The sequence below is a fragment of the Hemitrygon akajei genome, chromosome 22, assembly GCF_048418815.1.
Source record: "Hemitrygon akajei chromosome 22, sHemAka1.3, whole genome shotgun sequence".
NCBI classification, from domain to species: Eukaryota; Metazoa; Chordata; class Chondrichthyes; order Myliobatiformes; family Dasyatidae; genus Hemitrygon; species Hemitrygon akajei.
Genome location: NC_133145.1, coordinates 28238295 through 28256944, shown reverse-complemented (window position 1 = coordinate 28256944; position 18650 = coordinate 28238295). Strand labels below are relative to the sequence as shown.

Below are 18650 nucleotides of genomic sequence, written 5' to 3'. Positions count from 1 at the left end.
ATTAAGAATTAGCAGGAAAGATGAAGGAAGAACACTTCTCACTACAAATGACTTAGAGCTAAAGCCGAGGTTCAAAAAAATCATATCAAGACTTTTGATTACAGAAAGAGATCTCAATGTTATCCTACATGTAAAGCTGTTCCTTATTGCTTTTCCAACATCATATTAAGTGGAGTGTGGTTTCAGTGTAGTCGCCCAACTTTTTCCAAAGCAACGAAACTGCGAATTAGAGATCTGAGACTCCCTTCTGAGAAACATTCACCCTGATGTTGAAACGATGATATCACGGCACCAAGTCCTTCCATCTTATTGAAAGCTGAAAAGACAATGAAGTAGTTAATAGTTGGACTACTAATATATGCTCTAAAATTGTTGACGAAAACGGCTTTTACAGTAATTAAATAAACTTATTTGTAGTTTTAAATACATTTGAATATTTTTTGCAAGCATTTGTCACTGCTTTGGATTTTCAGCTCCTATTTTCTTTCGCTATGCATCATAAATCAGTTATTTAGAGTTAGGCAGAGTTATTTAGAGATTTATGCATCATAAATCAAAGTTATTTAGCAGGAAAGGGAGGTGCTGGGGATGCTGTCTGGGAGCCAAGGGGGCGGTAACCCAAAGAAAGTTTGAGAACCACTGGTTTAAAGCGAGCGAGCTGCGCGGTGCTCGGCTGGTTAGCCTGCGCGCTCGATGGTGCGGTGTTTGATTGGGAGCGCTGGCTGAGCAGCGGACGCCGGAAGTGGGCGCACGGGCCGAGGCGATGGTGGCGTCCAGCTGAGGGGCGGTGGAGCGATGGACCTACTGCCGGCCAACCCGCACGGCAACGGCCTGCTGTACGCCGGCTTCAACCAGGACCACGGTGAGTGCGGCTCCTTGCCTTGAGCACGGCTCGCCTGGGAGTCAGTGGGGTGTGCGACACTTTAACGAACCCTTCGGCCCGCTACATGTATGGCCGACCCTTTTAGCCTCCGACATTGATCGCATTTACTTCACCTTCTGTGTCTTATCTTTTCAAGTGTCTGTCCAGATATCTATCAAACATGTGACTCCACCAGTCTCTCTTCCAACCCTTTCCATATAGCAACCCTTCTCCGTATAAGATTCCCTTGAAATCTCCTTTCTACCTCCTTCCTTTCGCTTAAAATCTATGTCCTCTTGTTTTTGATACTTCTAGCATTGAAGAATGTGATTCAGACCATTTTATCTATGTCTCATAATTTTGCATACCTTTGTGAGATTACTCCTTGGCCTCCTCCTGTTAAAGGAAAACAAGCCCAGCCTCTCCGATCTCTCCCCACAATTGAAGTCCAATCCAGGCAATGTCTTGGGAATCTGCTCTGCATTTCCTCCAATGCAAAGCATTTTTGCAATAGTCCGGTGACCAGACCTGCACATAGTGCACTTTTTATGATCTCCCATCTTTTATTCTGTTCCTTGACCTATGGAGTTTTCTTCACTATCCTGTCTACCTCGCTACCAATTTTTGGGAGTTATGGACTTGGCCCTCAGCGTGTCCCATTCCTTAGTCCACAACTATTTGCTGTTTATAACCTGTCCCTATTTGACTTCCCAAAATGCATCTCCCTGCACTTGCCAGAATTAAGTTCCATCTGACAATTCTCTGCCCAACTTTCCAGCTAATCTATATTTTGCTGTGGATAATTTTCCGTACTGTGTGCAACACCAAGTTTTGTATTATCTACAAACTTACTCATACTTTCTACATCCACATCCAAGTTAATCTGTATTTTTAATATCAAGGGCCCCAACGTTGGTTCCTGTCACAGCTTTCCAATGAGAAAAATATCCTTCCACCATTAAGACCACAAGACTTCGGAGCAGAATTAGGCTATTTGGCCTATTGAGTCTGTTCTGCCATTCAATCATGGCTGATACGTTTTTCCCTCCTCAGCCTTTTCCCTGTAATCTTTGATGCTGTGGCCAATCAAGAATCTATCAAGCTCTGCCTTAAATACACCAATGACCTGGCCTCTAGAGCTGTCTGTGATAAGAAATTCCACAAATTCACCACCCTCTGGGTGATTTCTCCTCATCTCTGTTTTAAATGGATGCCCCTCTATCCTGAGGCTGTGCCCTCTTGTCCTAGGCTCCCCCCACAGTGGGAAACATCCTTTCCACATCTACTCTGTCTAGGCTTTTCAACATTCGCAAGGTTTCAATGAGATCCCCTCCCCACCCATCCTTTTAAATTACAGTGAGAACAGACCCAGAGCCATCAAATGTTCCTTGTGTGATAAGCCTTTCATTCCTGGAATCATCCTTGTGAACCTCCTTGGAACCCTCTCCAATTCCAGCACATCTTTTCTTAGATATGATTGAGTCTTTTGTTGTGGATCATTGCAGTCATTGGGCATATTACAGTATATTTATTAAAACACCAGTAAAACGTCTTTGAATGGGAATCAGATGGAGTGTTTTTCAAGAAGGCTTAAAAGTGAGTTAATCAAGAAAGCACTTTAATAAAGTTCCTATTAACTACCTGTAAATAGACAAACCTTAAAATTCATTGAAGACGATGACCTAAAATGTAGAGTTGCATCTTTTAATTTAAATGGTCTTTGCTAATCAGTTTCTTAGTAAGTTAACTTTCATTGATAAACAGAATTTCTGTAACCCATGCCTGCTAAAGCCTGTACAGTTAAGAAAATACATACACTTTGGAAATTCTTGAATTATTGCAATTGGTGGAATCTCAGAATTTCAGTCTTTTGGAATTGGATTCTGATATTGGTGAATTTGGTATAACAAATAATGGAAGTTAAATCCCAAAGCTGGCTGTTGTTGATTATTGTTTTTAGAAGCTACTAACTGTGTATTTAAGAACATAAGAAATAGGAGCAGGAGTAGGCCATCCAGCCCATCGAGCCTGCCCCGTCATTCATTAAGATCATGGCTGATCTGTCCGTAAACTCAGCTCCATCTACCTGCCTTTTCCCCATAACCCTTAATTGCCCTACTGTGTAAAAATCTGATTCTTAAATATATTTAGTGAAGAACCCTCAACTACTTCCCTGGGCAGAGAACTCCACAGATTCACCATTCTCTGGGAAAAACAGTTTCTCCTCATCTCCATCCTAAATCTTCTCCCCTGAATCTTGAGAAAATGTCCCCTAGTTCTAGTCTCACCTACTAATGGAAACAACTTTCCTACTTCTGTCTTGTCTATTCCTTTCTAAATTTGTATGTTTTTATAAGATCCCCCACTATTCTTCTGAATTCCAGGTTGAATTCTGAAGGTTAATGCCTTCATCCCTGGAATCAACCTGGTGAACCTCCTCTGCACTGCCTCCAAAGCCAGTATATCCTTCCTCAAGTAAGGAGACAAGAACTGCACACAATACTCCAGGTGTGGTTGCATTGGTACCCTGTATAGTTGCAGCATGACCTCCCCGCTCTTGAATTCAATCCCTCTAGCAATGAATACCTGCAAGCCGACTTTTTGCAATTCATGAACAAGCACTCCCAGGTCCCTCTGCACAACAGCATGCTTCAATCTTTCACTATTTAAATAATAATCTTCTCTTCTATTATTCCTTCCAAAGTGGATGATCTTGCATTTAGCATTGTTGTGTTCCATCTGCCAGACCTTTGCCCACTCACTTAACCTATCTATATCCCTCTGCAGACTCTCCACATCCTCTGTACAATTTGCTTTTCCACTCAGTTTAGTGTCATCAGCAAATTTTGCTACATTACACTCAGTCCCCTCTTCCAAATCATCAATGTAAATGGTAAACAGCCGCAGGCCCAGCATTGATCCCTGTGACACCCCACTCACCACTGACTGCCAACCAGTGAAACACCCATTTATACCAACTCTCTGCCTTCTATCGGTTAACCAATCCACTATCCATGCCAATACGCTTCCTCCAACTCCATGCAACCGTATCTTATTTATGTCCCTTCTGTCCTGTTTCTTCATCCAACCCCTCATCGTTCATGAAAGTAAAAATAAGTATGTGGATATATTGTAAATCTGATGCGTAAAAACTTTGGTTTCAAAGGCTCTGTCAGAATCGGAAATGTGGTAAATAAAGGAACCTTAGCCTTCCCTTTGTTGGTTCTGATGAAGATTCTTCATGTTAGCTGTTAGTCTTTTGATGGGTGCTGAGTGTTTCCAGCATTTCCTATTTTTATTTCACATTGCTCATGTCTTTTCAGGATTAACTTAACTCTGTGCAAATTACAATAATGTCAAGTACAAATAAGTGTCAGTGGAGCTTCATTGTATCATATTTCCTTATAGGTTAGTGATGAGCTTGACTGCTTTGTTCTTTAATTTAGTATTGAGTGTTTATGTATAGTATCAAAGTTACTTCTGGCCTCTTATTATATGTAATCTGTTTGTTTAAAGTTGTGAAGCTCTGCTTGTGTTTTGATCAAAACCCGAGATTCATGGCTGTCTGTGGGGAAGACAGATCTCAGGGTTGTATACTGTTATACATACTTTGATAATAAATCTACTTTGAATTCTTATCCTTTGACCAGTGTACCTAATTTTATTTGTGCAATATATTGTTTTAATTCTTTGGACTGAGTCTAAACTAAGAAGCATTAGTTTGAATAGTCAAGGCAGCAACTTAATGATTAACTACCATGTGCAAGCACAATTTGTTGCTGTGTCCACTTTACTAGTAATTTCACCATTATTTACTGTGAAACCTGGCCCTTGATCTATCTTTGAATCTATTCATGACCTTGTATTTTTGGTTTTAAATTTGAATTTAGGCATGGCATTCTTGCTTGGGGTATTAAACTGGCTGGTTTTAGATCGGTGCTGTATTAGAGGGTCCATGACTTGCAGCTGGTGCTAAAGGGTATGGATTCTATCATGGGGGGATTCTACATTCCTATGACTTTTGGTTTAATTTGAAGGAATAGGATAAGGTGTTAGGCTAAGGTGGTTTAGGCCTAGATGCCAAATGAAGCTGCTGTTAAACAGTTGAGAGAATTTGAAGCAGAAATTTCAACAAAATTCATTATGCTTACATTGTACAGTAGTGAAGAAGAAAATGATTATTTTTGCCAATATTATTAAGAGGCAAGTCAAAAGGAAGTGGCTGAAATTAGAGGGATAATATATCCTAATGACAGGGATTTAAATACATCCATAAATTGTGGGAAGGGTTAGATATATTCTCTACTAATTTACTACTGTCTAACTTGTTTCCCTGAATGTAAGTAGAAAGCCCGTGGACTTGGAATGGAAAAAGCAGACAACAGCAAAGTATGGGAGGAAATAACTACCCAGACTTGCTTAAAGATGCATTTGCTGAATCAGCAGCACTATTTAAAAAGCAATAATCTTTGTTAGCTAATATATCGTATTGTGAATCATTTCCTGAGCTTGAATTCACAATGAAGTGTACGATTAGATCTGTAATGTGTTGAAATACAAGCATGTTAGTGTGGGTTATGTACTGCAATAAAGTCCTTTTGCTGTTGGGTCATTTGCCTAAAAGGTTGCCCTTAAGAAATGGGTCACTAAAAATGTGTGAGGTTTAAGCACAAGTTTGGCAGTACTTTTGTCTGTCTACTTAGTGCAAGGATAGTAATAAACTTGCTCTTCAGCTCTTCCTTTATAAGTGAGGGGAGGAGGGCTGTAAATTGGAAGATAGTGAGATCTGCCAATATTCACGTTTCCCCCATAGGTTTTGATGGAAGGTCTTGAAATTTGCAAACACAAAATTGATCCAGAGCTGATATCACTGAACCTCTAAGTAGGCCTTGAAATCCAAATAAGGATGAAGGTACTGGACTTCATGGCAAGATGTAATGTAGTCTTTATGTATCTTTCGAACATAAAGAGGTACTCACAGTCCATATCAGTTTCTCTCACAGGATATCCTAATTTTTGAAAAAGGGCCAATGATAAGTAGAAAGTTTGGATCAGCTTTATCATATGAACTAGGATTGAAATGGGCAACCACTGCCAAAAACTCCCAAACTTTTCTGCAGATTGACTTCCCCTAAACTAAACCTTTCAAACTAAACTTTATGCCTTCAAATACTCCTCCTTTGGCCCACTCATGTTTTTTTTAAAAATTTGATTATACTTCTGTCAAGCCTCTTAGATTTTCTGATGAAATCTGTCTCAGATGATCTGGTCCCCTTCTTGAAGTATAACTGTGCTCCCTCTTGGGATATTGCCGTGATTACATTTTGAAAATATTTTGCTTGAAAAGCTCCTGGTTTTTTTTGAGGTCGTCAAAGATACTGTTTTAAAGGCAAATCTCAGTGTAAATGTAAACTGGACGTTTTATTGACCTTTTTCAATACAGTAAACTTGAATGGATATCTGTAGTGATCTATTTTGACCATCCTGCGCTGGGAGTATTTAGCAGAATGTAAGCATGTTGACATCCATTCTAAAATCTGGTACCTGCATTACTTTATTACAAAATCCGTCTCTTGTGATAGTGTTACTATTGCAGCTGTAGAAAATGGACTTGTCTACCTACCAATGTTCCATGTATGGAAGCTACTAGGCATTAAAGCTATAAACAATGCCACCAGGTCTGAGATATTGTGATTAGAATGGTGAAGCTATCAGCACTGGCAATCATAACACTAAGAAGGAGAATTTGTGCCGACTGCACATGCATAATTAAATATACAAATACAGGCAATGGCATCAGTGATGACCTGTTCAAGTCCTTGCAGATTGTTTTTGGTCAATTGACAATTTCAACAACCTGCTCAAGATTTTCTCCTGTTCTGAAAAAAACCTTTTTTAAAAAAAATAAAAGGTTGAGCTTTGTTAACAAGTTCTAATCAACTGAGGAGCACAGGGTCAGTATTGTTGCTGTGCAGCCTCTGTTCCTGAAAACCAGTTCAGTTTTCTCCGTTATTTTAAAATTACATATTTGTAAAGTGTTTTAGCATTTGTTTTAAATTTCACTGTCATCTTGACTGAACACTTTTCCCTTCTGTTAAATATGTTAACAGAAAATCAGACTTTTTTAAACTCTTGAGGATGATTGAGTTTTAATTGACAGAACAGCAAACTGAGTACTCAGTAATCCCCTTGGGCAATGCCAAAGCAGAATGTCAAAGGCAAAGTCCATTCCACAGATGTCATCTGGATCTATTGTGCTTAATTTTCTTTGTGATCTGTAGTGTGTCATTTCTTTCAGTTGAAGGTAAAGCCTGGATTTTTAAAATATTTGCAAAAAATCTATTTGATCAATAATCACCTTCATAAGGAAAGCTGTCTGCTATGTTGTAATGGCAGGTTCTGATTTTCTTTAATAGATCGCGTTGTGAATTTGTCATGGAATATCTAAAGAATCTGAATCTCACATGCATGGTATTTGTTGAAATATTATTATTGCATCAAACCCGAGAATAACATTCCTCCAAGTTCTAGAATGAGACATAGAGTGAATGCAACTTTTGATATTTGTCTTCACACGTCTGTAGATGCTAAGCATAGATACCAAATAGTTGGTTCACTACTCATCCTCCTAAACCTGACCATATTCTGTTTTGCACCAATGCTCATTAGTCACTCAATAAGTACTCCTGTTGTGGCAATGAGTTTATTTTAGAATCATAGACATTTTTCTTACCCGCTTCCCAATCTCTCTAACTGCAAATTCCTTCAAATCTGGCCTCCTTTTGTGCATCTTTGTTTCACTTGGCTCTACTTTCTTAATGCCCTACTGCAAGCCCTATTCTCAAATGTTTCATCATCTGCTAGAATATCTGCCTGTATGAATTGTTCAATTTGTGTTCCTGTGAAAAGCCTTAATGATTTTGCATTGTTATTAGGTAATGCAAAATAAATCATTGCAAATATGATTTTGTAGGGTGAAGATAACAACCTTGTTCCTCCTTGTTGGTATATTCGAATAAAAGCATGTAGTCTGGCATGTAGTTTACATCTGGAAACTTGACCCAAAACCTCATGGATAGTTGGATTACTGGAATTGTCTTGATTTTAGAGGATGCTGTTAGATATCAAAGATTGTAGATCAAAGACTTTTTAATAAACCTGAGATCAGCAACAATACAATTGTGGCTTTAGGACTATAGGACGGCTTTGAATTGAAAGCAACTTCTTGACTCCAAGACTTAATAAATCTTCATGCTTGGTTTTAATGAGAAACATCTGAATATAACTTTCTGGGCTATTGTCCCACTGGGCAAGCACATGCCAATATCATGGATTTTAATGTGTGGTTCTGGTGTAATAGTATGAACAGGGTGATATAGAAGGGCAAAGGCATCATTTGTAAGTGGCCCAGGCATCTGCACCACTGATCTATGCAGTGGTACTTGGCAAAGAAAGGTGAGTAATTGGCCACTTAAGCTTGCTGTTGTATTTCTGAAGATCATAGTTGTGAGTAAGCTCAACATTGCTGTCTAGCTGCATTAATCCTTCACCATTTTGTTTATCAAGTGTCTATCTAACTGTGCTGTAAAAATGTTAAAGATTCTCCTACAGTTTTTTGAAGACAGTTCCAAAATCCTCTGAATATGAAGGAAACTGCCCTTTCTGCCTTAATAAGGCCACCCCTTATGAGCAGCAACTGCTAGGGTTCACCCATACGAGGAAACATGTTAAGCATCTTCACCAGACAAGACACCTTAGCATCTTGTATGTTTCAATCAAGTTCTCTTTTAATCTTCAATGGGTATGAGTCGAGCTTGTTCAAACATTACTAAAGAACAACCTGATCATTCCAGGAATTGCCCAGTATCTTTATCCTGTGCATATAGACATTTTAATACACATGCTTTGCTGAGGAGCTGAAGGTGTGAAACTGCTATCCATGGGATTATGACTGAACACCAAGTTAGAATCCTGTTTAACCTGTATTCCCCCAAATGTATAAAATGCCCTTCTAAGTATATGATACTTTTTTCTTAGTGTAATAAATTATAAGAACAGGAGCAGGATATTCAGTTATATAGGCCTGCTTTGCCTTTCAGTTAAGCACTCTTTGTAGCAATGAAGGGAGTGTTCTAAATTCTAGTGTGTGAGAGAGAGATGAAAATAAATGGATATTTAAACTGGAGATGAATTGAAATTTGACCAATTTAACAAATGTACGTTCTCCCGACCAACCTAACACACCTGAAATTACTATTCTAAAACCAATGCTAATTTAAATCCAAGATCTGAAAGCTGGAAGTTGTACTTTTTTTGGGAAAATATATAGACATACAGTGTGGAGTAGGCCCTTCTCCCAGCAATCCCCCAATTTAATCCTAGCTAATCATGGGATTCTACAGATGTTGTATTGAGAGCATCCTGAGCAGCTGCATCACTGCCTGGTTCGGAAATTGCACCATTTCGGATCGCAAGGCCATGCAGTGGATAGTGAGGTCAGCTGAGAAGATCATCGGGGGTCTCTCTTCCCGCCATCACAGACATTTACACCACATGCTGCAACCGCAAAGCAAACAGCGTTGTGAAGGACCCCATGCACCCCTCATACAAACTCTTCTCCTCCTGCCATCTGGGAAAAGGCACTGAAGTATTTGGGCTTTCACGACCAGACTATGTAACACTTTCTTCCCCCAAGCCGTCAGACTCCTCAATACCCAGAGTCTGGACTGACACCAACTTACTGCTCTCGACTGTGCCTATTCTCTATTATTTTTAGTAATGCCTGCACTGTTTTGTGCACTTTGTGCATTTATGGGTAGGTCTGTAGTCTAGTGTAGTTTTTGTGTTGTTTTACGTTACTGGTCGCCAACCTTTTTAAGCCCAAGATCCCCTACCTCGGCCTTAGTGAAAGGCAAGATCGACCTACTAAATTGATTAGACACAGGCAGCATACCGGGCAGAAAGGACCATAAGTGGAGCCTCACAGCCCCGGAAACAGTCTCTCTTTGAGGTGGCTTTCCATAGCAAGAGTGTTGCTATGTTACCATTATCTTAATTGGTATTACTTGTTTTTATAATGCTCACATTACAACACCTTTAATTCTATGTTTCATTATTTAATTTTATTTCAACACGAAAAATAAATGAATAAAAATTGACTGTTGCACTCAGTGTGATGACGGGGGCTGAATACTTTCTGCTAATTCACTGAAATTTGGCTCATAGCTACTGACAGACAGTCTGTGAGGTGTCTGTCAGTATGACAGCTCCTGTACTTAGATTTAATCATTTTTTTCTGTTGCAGCATAGCACCCTCACAAACCTCCTGACAGAATGAATATTTGAATGGGCAGTTTCCTTTGTTAGACTGAATGTTGAACCTGCCACATTTTTCAGGTGTTTTGTATTGGTGAACTGTTACTGAGACACTAGTATAAGTTTCATGGGTACGCAAGCTAATGACACCACTGTTTTTTGTTTCCCAGTTCTTTTACATTTGGGGAATGTTGGAATTTCAAGGGGGAGAAGTGTTGCAATGTGAGCATTAAAGATAGGTTGATGCCGATTAGGATAATGGTGATGTATCAGTGCTCCCGCTGTGGAGAGCTGTCGGTGGGGAGAGGTTGTTTCCGGGTTGCAGGGTTTTACTTCCGGTCTTTTCTGCTCAGTGCGCATTTTTCATTTTTTTTCTGGGATCTACCGGGAAAGTCTCAAACATCGACCGGTTGATCGTGATCAACTGGTTGGCGACCACTATTTTATGTAGTTCAGTGTAGCTTTTGCATTGTTTCATGTAGCACCATGATCCTGAAAGAAACGCTTTCATTTTTACTGTGTACTGTTCCAGCAGTTATGGTCGAAATGACAATAAAAAGTGACTTGATTTGACCTGGCTTGACAACTACAATGACCATTTAACCTACCAATGTGGGAGGAAACCAGAGCACCTGAAGGAAACCCACATGGTCACTGGGAGAACGTACAAGCTCTTTACAGGCAGCAGTGGGAATTTAATTCTGGTCACTGGCACTGCAAAGTGTTGTGCTTACTAACCACTATACCGTGCCAAATCTATTTTCACTAGCAACATTTTTCAACTATTGTGCAGAGTCTTAATCATCCATCTGATCCAGGTCAATTGACTCATTTTCTCTTCGGCAACCATCAAACACACTAATGTTGTAATCCCTTTCCTCAGCTTTACATCACTCCCCATCTGCCACCGACATACACCTTGGCCAGTTAACCTATAAATTAAAGTTTGTTGGAAGACATGTGCATCACTTGTACAATGTGTTATACTTTTAAGAATTTTAGCATTTTTAAACAAATTATTCAATTTCTTCTATAACTTATGAAATTGAGAAGGTTTCTCAGTGGTGCTGTTAAAAGACTGAGTTACAACATATTATTTCATGAATAAATGAAGTTCCCATGTTTTCTTGAGTTGCAGTGTCATCAGTGTAATTCTAATCTTTTTTAAAAAAAGATGTGCCTCATCACCAAGATGAAATTGTGAAAGTCTTCATTGTTCTTTCCCAATCACAGGTTGTTTTGCATGTGGAATGGAAAATGGATTCCGAGTCTATAACACTGATCCGTTAAAGGAGAAGGAAAAACAAGGTGAGGCGTATCGCTCGTCAGGTAATGCAGATTTGTGATCACTTTTGCTTTAATCAGAATAATTGAAAAATTAAGTGCTGAATTTTTTTTACTTGCAAGTGGGTGACTTAGAAATCCTATCTCTGCTATCTAAAACATAAGTGGGTAGTTCAAGTTTTAAAGCTAGGTTGATCATGATGTTAAAAGCATTTTAGTTTGGAATGACAGTGGAACCTAATGTTCAGACCATTTAACAAACTTTTCAACAGCAGCCATGGCTGAAAATAATGGCAATGATAGCAACAAAGAGTGCTTTTTGCTCTGCCATTGTCTTATTTTCAGTTTTTCAGGTGGTGTTCAGCTGTTGTGTACATATCACCACAATGGATTTGTTGCTTGTTGACCTGCAAAGCAAAACTGTATCGTTTCATTGTTAGTGCCATCTGTTGGATAAATATTAATATTAACAACAATAAAATATTTACAAGACAGTTTGTAGGGAAACATGGTATTCCTAATATCTAATGCTGACTGCTTGCCAATGAAAACCTTTTGGCCATTTCAAATTTTATGACTAATGGTGACAATGCAAGTACTTTCGTTTGATATTTCCTGTGGAATTTGTTGCAAGTACAGTTTGACTGCATGTTCTGTTTGTTCATAGTTGAGTGTAAGTATTTTCCAAATTAATTTTTCATACATGTATGATGTATTGTGTTGTCACAGCATAATTAGTTGGTAAGGTCCAACATTTTTTGATTGCACTGTACTCATTTGAGTATTTTTGTAATGTTGATTGCACCAGTCTACATTCAGGCAATTGTGACATTTTCTTTTGCAGAATTTATGGAAGGAGGAGTTGGTCATGTCGAAATGCTTTTTCGATGTAATTATTTAGCTTTGGTTGGAGGTGGTAAGAAGCCCAAGTATCCTCCCAATAAAGGTATAGTGTGCTTAGTGAAAATTGGATTTTAGTCCTCAAAGCAGTCAATCATTATTTGTCAAAAGACCTTGTGTTAACTGAAAGCCTTGGAAAGCTGGTTTGTGACCTCATCCACGTCATTAATTTGGTGAGAACAATGGTGTAGTATGGTGCAGAACTGGCAAACCTAAGTTTAGAATCCAGCTTCAGCAAGTCATTAATTGGAGAAACAGGCACTGTAAAGTTACTGTTTGCATTAAACCCTATCGCTGTGGGTGACATAGCTCTAGTGGTTTGTGGTCCATTCTTGAGCATGGGGGGGCTCTGTTGGGCGATCTGTTGTCCTCCCACATCCCAGAAGTAAATAACCATTGTGAATGCATATTGAAAAGAATCCTATGGGGAGTTTGGAAGCAAAAACAATAATAAACCACAAAGAAGTATGGAGTGGGGAAATGGGATTGGTGGGATTGCTCTGCTGGAGTCTGGCACATTTATAGTCAGAATGGCCGCTCCTTGTTATAATTAAATAGCTCACTATTCCCAGTTAGAGCTGATCTTTGAAGTGTTCAGTTGAATAACTGGTTTATTCACATTTAGTGAGACTGTCAAGATTGTAATTACTGAATATTGCTAATATACAGTGCTGTGCAAAAGTCTTGGGCAGCTGAGATTTTTTTTTGTATGGTTTCCGGTGATATGGCCTCCACCAAGCCCTGATCTCAACATCAAGGCTGTCTGGGATTACCTGGAAAGAGAGAGGCAAGCAAGACAGCCCAAGTCTGCAAATTAGACTGCGACTTCTCTTGTTCGCCATGGTGTACCATCTTGCCTTTAGAATATTTCTTCCTCTTTGGGGATGTATTTCTCCTTTGCCTTCAGACTTGATTCCAGAAGTTCCAGCCATTGCTGCTTTGCCATCATCCCTGCCAGTGTTCTTTTCCAATCAATTCTGGCAAACTGCTCTCTCATGCCTCTGTAATTCCCTTTACTCCACTGTAATACTAATACATCTGACTTCAGCTTCTTCCCAAAATTGAGGTGAATTTGATTACATTATGATCACTTACCTCTAAGGGCTCTTTTTCCTTGAGCGCTCTAATCAACTCTGGTTCATTGCATAACACCCAATCCAGGATAGCTTTTATTTATGTTGATCTTACAATCTTCCCTTGCTTCACTTCAAACTAGTTAAATTTTCACTAGAAAGTTTAGCTGCCTCTAACCTTTTGCACTGCTCAATGCTTTTTAACAGTAGTGGTTTTGCTTCTGTTTAGTTAAGAACATAGAATGATACAGCACAGCTTGGGCCCTTTAGCCTATAATAATGTCTATAATTATCATTTGTACTTGGTTATTCATTGGGCAGTGCATTTTTCCTTAAACATACTCTGCTAAGAGGTCATAGAATGAACTTGTGTAGTTTTTTCCAAAGAAAATTTGCCTTTTTCAAAATCCTTTCTGTTAATGTTTATGTCAGATTATCAGTCCCAGTGTGGAATATTGTGCCACTTATACAAAGGTGTCGGCGAAGGTTACAGTTTTATTGAATACATTTTGCATAGTTTCTCATATTGAGAGAGAATGATGAATTGGTGTGGTATTTTGCAGTGATGATATGGGATGATTTGAAGAAGAAAACGGTTATTGAAATTGAATTTTCTACAGAGGTCAAAGCTGTTAAACTACGGAGAGACAGGTATGTGTTGGAGTTTAATTGCCCTTGGAATTTAGTGTATTAACTTGCTTTCATATTTCATTATGCATTGCAAACCTAAAATTCTTGTTTAATTGAATTCTCAAGAAAACAATGCTCTATTTACAGCTACTATTTAGTTTAGTTGATTTGATAACTAACAGATTACGATTAAGAAATTTACAGAAAGGTTACGAAATTCTAAATTTAAAGGCAAATATGCATTTTTAGTGAAAGTGCAGTTCTTTTTGAATAAATAAGATTGAAAAGAATCTGAAGATGCACAAATCACTGGGTGAGGGGGAAAGTGCAATGAATTTCGTAACCTTTCTGTAAATTTCTTAATCGTAAACTTTGTAGACTTTTCCACGTTTAACATCTATGGTTATAATAAGCATTCCATCTATGAGTGTCAGATTGTGTAGTTCCACTAGAAGTCAATGTAATACAGATTCAAACTAACGCACACAAAATGTTGGAGGAACTCAGCAAGTCGGGCAGTAAAAGAATAAAAAAAGTCGATATTTTGGGCAGAGACACTTCAGAACTGAGAAGGAAGGGGGAGGATGCCAGAATAAAAAAAAAGGGAGGAAGCAAAAGAAACTAGCTAGTAGGTGATAGGTGATGCCTGGTGGGTGAGAAAGGTCAAGGAGAAGAAAGAATCTGATGGGAGAGGAGAATGGATCATAGGAGAAAGGGAAAGGGGAGGGTGAAGTAATAGGCAAGGGAGAAGAAGTAAAATCTCAGAGTTGGGAATAGAAAGGTGGGGGGGGGGGGGGTTGAATTTGTTTACCAGGAGGAGAAATCTATACTCATGCCATCAGGTCAGAGGCTACACAGATGGAATGTAAGCTGTTGCTCCTCCACCCTGAGGGTGGCCTCATCTTGGCACGAGGAGGCCTTGGACCGACATATCAAGTCAAGTCAAATTGCTTTTATTGTCATTTCAACCATAACTGCTGGTACAGTACACAGTAAAAATGAAACAACATTCTTCCAGAACCATGAAACAACACAAAACTACATTAGACTTCAGACCTTCATGGGGCTACACAAAGTGCACAAAACAGTGCAAGACAATACAATAATTAATAAACAAGACATCATCTAAAGAATGATATAAGAAAATCTGCATTTTTTTTAGAACGTTGAAGGTTTTAATTGCTTGTCAATGCAAGCAGTCAATGTCAACATAAATTTCCAATAATTTACATGACACGAACCACATGAATTAAAAAAAAAATAATAAACAAGATGATAGGCACAATAAAGGGCAATTTACAGTATAATAAATGATGTAAATGTAAATTACATATTGGAAGGGGATGGGAATCAGAATTAAAATGGCCACTGGTCAAACTAATATTTAGATTATAACATAATTAACTTGCATGTCAGCTAATATATCTGTGGAATATACTCATGCCACAGCTGTGAGGTGCCCCCTGTTTGGTAAAACTACAAAATATTATGGAACTACCATGTTAAATTGCGAGGCACATCGTTCAAGGTTTACTTTGATGGGAGATCAAGTGTGAGGAATTGAGTTCTTTAAAATATGTAGCATTGCTAACTTGGATGGAAGGAAAGTACATTAGTTTGCAATTAGTTTCGGATCCTGAAAAAGGGCCACGTGCCCTGTAAACGCTGGAAAAAATTTCCTCTGCTTATAAGTAATAACACTACTTTTTCTCAGCTAGATAGTAGATTCTAAAATTCATCAGTGGAAGGTCTTTGAAATGTTTAAATGTAAAAGTTTACAGGGAGAAGGCAGAAGAATGGGGTTGAGAGAAAATAAATCAACCATGGTAAAATGACAGGAGCAGACTCAATGGGCCAAATGGCCCACTTGTGCTCTTTTAAAAAATAAAAGATGGACACTAGTGTTTACAGAAACAATGCAGGAATCTGGAGGCTCAGCAAGTCATAAACCTGAGGTTCTGTAGATGCTGAAATCTAGAGTAACACACTCAAAATGTTGGAGGGTCTGAGCTGGTCAGGCAACGTATATTGGGAGGAGGAATTGTTTTGCAGTGAGATTCTTCATGTGGACTGGAAGGGAAGGGGGGAAGAGACCAGAATAAGAAAGTGGGAGAGGGGGAAATAATACAAGCTGGCAGTTCATGGGTGAAGCCAGGTGAGGGGGAAGGTGGGTGTTGGGGGGGAGAGCGAGCAGGAACTGAGAAGCTGGGATGTGATAGGTGGAAAAGGCAAATAGCTGAAGAAGAATGAATCTGATAAGAGTGGTGAGTGAAACATGGGAGAATGGAAAGGAGGAGGGACATCAGTGAGAGGCAGATGATGGGAAAAGGGTTAAGAGGCGTGCCAGAACGTGGAATGGAAAAACAGAAAAGGTGGGTGGGGGAAATTACCAGAAGATGGAGGAATTGATGTTCATGCTGTTAGATTGGAAGTTACTCAGGCAGAGTATGATGCTCTGTACCTTTCTCACCCCCCGCCTCCCCAAACCGAGAGTGACTGCACCATGGCTGCGGAAGAGGCCAACACAGACTGATATGCCAGCAAAGCCTTTATCTTTGTCCCCCTGCACTCAATGAGTTCCACACCTGCCACAATGTCAAGCTCTCCTTCAGTCACCTCCATCTCCAAGCCTACTTCTTTGGCAAGGATTCTTCACCCCGTGCTGTACTGTTAACTCCTTCTCCCCTCTTTAACCTTGTCTTGAATAGCCGGCTCTGAATCTTTGCATCCCTTAATTGCTGACAAGACATCAACAGTCTCGAATTCAGGAGTCCTCTCTCCTATTCAAACCTTCTGCTCTCTGAATACACTGCCCTCTACTCTCTCGACAGGAATCACAATCTCACATCAGTCATGGGGGCTGTGGTAGTTTAGTAGACTAACATGAGGCCAGTCTGGCAATTCTCCGACTCCTTCTCTTACCTACCCCATGAAAAGGACCTCATTAAGGACCATCAGGCTCTTGTCTCCTGCACCATCATCAACCTTATCAACTCCAGAGAACCATCCACTGCCACCAACATCATAGTTCCCTTGCCCCACACTGCTTGTTTCTGCCTCCTACCCAAAATCCACAAATCTGTCCTGGTAGCCCCATTGTTTCTACCTGCTCCTGTTCTATTGAACTTGTGTCCATATACCTTGAGTCTATTTTATCTCCCATCGTTCTGCCCCTTCCCACCTACATCCATTACACATTAGGACAAGGGAGCTAACCAGTTCTTCACGACCACTTGGCAAACTGGTCCTCATATTCAACAATTTATTTTTTACCTCCCACTTTCTCCAAACCCAAGGTGTAGCAATGAGCACCCACATGGGCTGCAGCTATGCCTGCCTGTACATTGGCTATGTGGAACAGTCCACGCCCCAAGCCTTCACTGAAAATGCTCTCCAAGACTTTGAGCTGCACTGATGACTACATTGGTGCTGCTCCTTGCACCCATGCTGAGTGTGTGAATCTCATCAACTTTACCTCCAATTTCCACCCTGCCATCAAATTCACTTCATCCATCTGTTTCATCTCTCCCCTTTCTCAATTTCTGTCTTCATCTCTGGGGACAGACTGTTTAAAACCTTCTAACTCTCACAGCTATCTTGATGATACCTCTTCCCACCCTTTCACTTGTAAAAATGTTATTCCCTTTTCTCAGTTTCTCTGTCTGTTCTCAGGATGAGACTTGACATTCCAGAACATATGAGATGTCATCTTCCTTCAGAGAATGGGGTCTCTCTTCCTCTGCCTTTGATGCTGCCCTCACCTGCATCACCTTCATTTCCTAGACCTGCCCTTAGCTCTTCTCCCCATTGCTGAAGCAGGAATAGAGTTCCCCTTACCATTGCCACAAGCCTTCGCATCCAGCACATCATTCTTCACAACCTCCGCCATCTTCAGCAGGATCCTACTAGTAAACACTGTTTTACACAGGGATTGCTCTTTCCGTTACTCCCTTGTCTATTCATCCCTCCCCACTGATCTTGCTCCCGGTTCTTGTCCCTACAAGTGGGATGGGTGCTACAAATACCCCTTCTCCTCCTCCCTCATCACCATTCAGGGCCCTAAACAGTCCTTCCAGGGAGCTCTTCACTTGGAGTACTGTCAGGGTCATCTACTATATCCTGTGTTTCCGATGCAGCCTCTTCTTCATTGGTGAGACTAAACATGGATTGGGGGACCACTTTGTTGAACACCTCCATTCTGTCCACCACAATAGGTGGGAATTCCCGGTAGCCATCCATTTGAATTCTAATTCTTGTTCCCATTCCAGCATGTCAGTCCATGACCTCCTCTGCTGCCACAGTGAGGCCACTCGGGTTGAGGGGGACGGCACCTCGCATTCTGTCCGGGAGGCCTCCAACCCAACAGCATGCACATCCATTTCTCTAACTTATGGTGATTTCTCTCTCCACCCCTCATTCCACATTCTGGTTCTCCTTTCACCCTTCTCACCTGCCCATCACCTTCCCCAGGTTCCTCTATTTCTTCCCTTTCTGGTCTGCTATCTTTTCCTATAAGATTCCTTCTTTAGCCTTTTGCTTCTTCCACCTAACAATTCCCAGTTTCTTACTTCCTTCCCCCACCTTCC

At 40.1% G+C, this 18650-nt stretch overlaps 1 protein-coding gene across 2 annotated transcripts in view; it reads left to right on the top strand.

Moving 5' to 3' along the window:
- The first annotated feature begins 673 nt into the window (after positions 1-673).
- Positions 674-18650, top strand: part of wdr45b (WD repeat domain 45B) — a 39244-nt gene continuing 21267 nt past the window's right edge. Inside the window, exons 1-4 of one of the 2 annotated variants that reach the window (XM_073025885.1) lie at positions 674-862; positions 11411-11506; positions 12306-12407; positions 13998-14085. In XM_073025885.1, the coding sequence (XP_072881986.1) occupies positions 796-862; positions 11411-11506; positions 12306-12407; positions 13998-14085 (353 nt within the window). In that variant the 5' untranslated portion in view covers positions 674-795. The remainder of the gene's footprint in view (positions 863-11410; positions 11507-12305; positions 12408-13997; positions 14086-18650) is intronic. The other variant, XM_073025888.1, reaches the window with a different exon arrangement.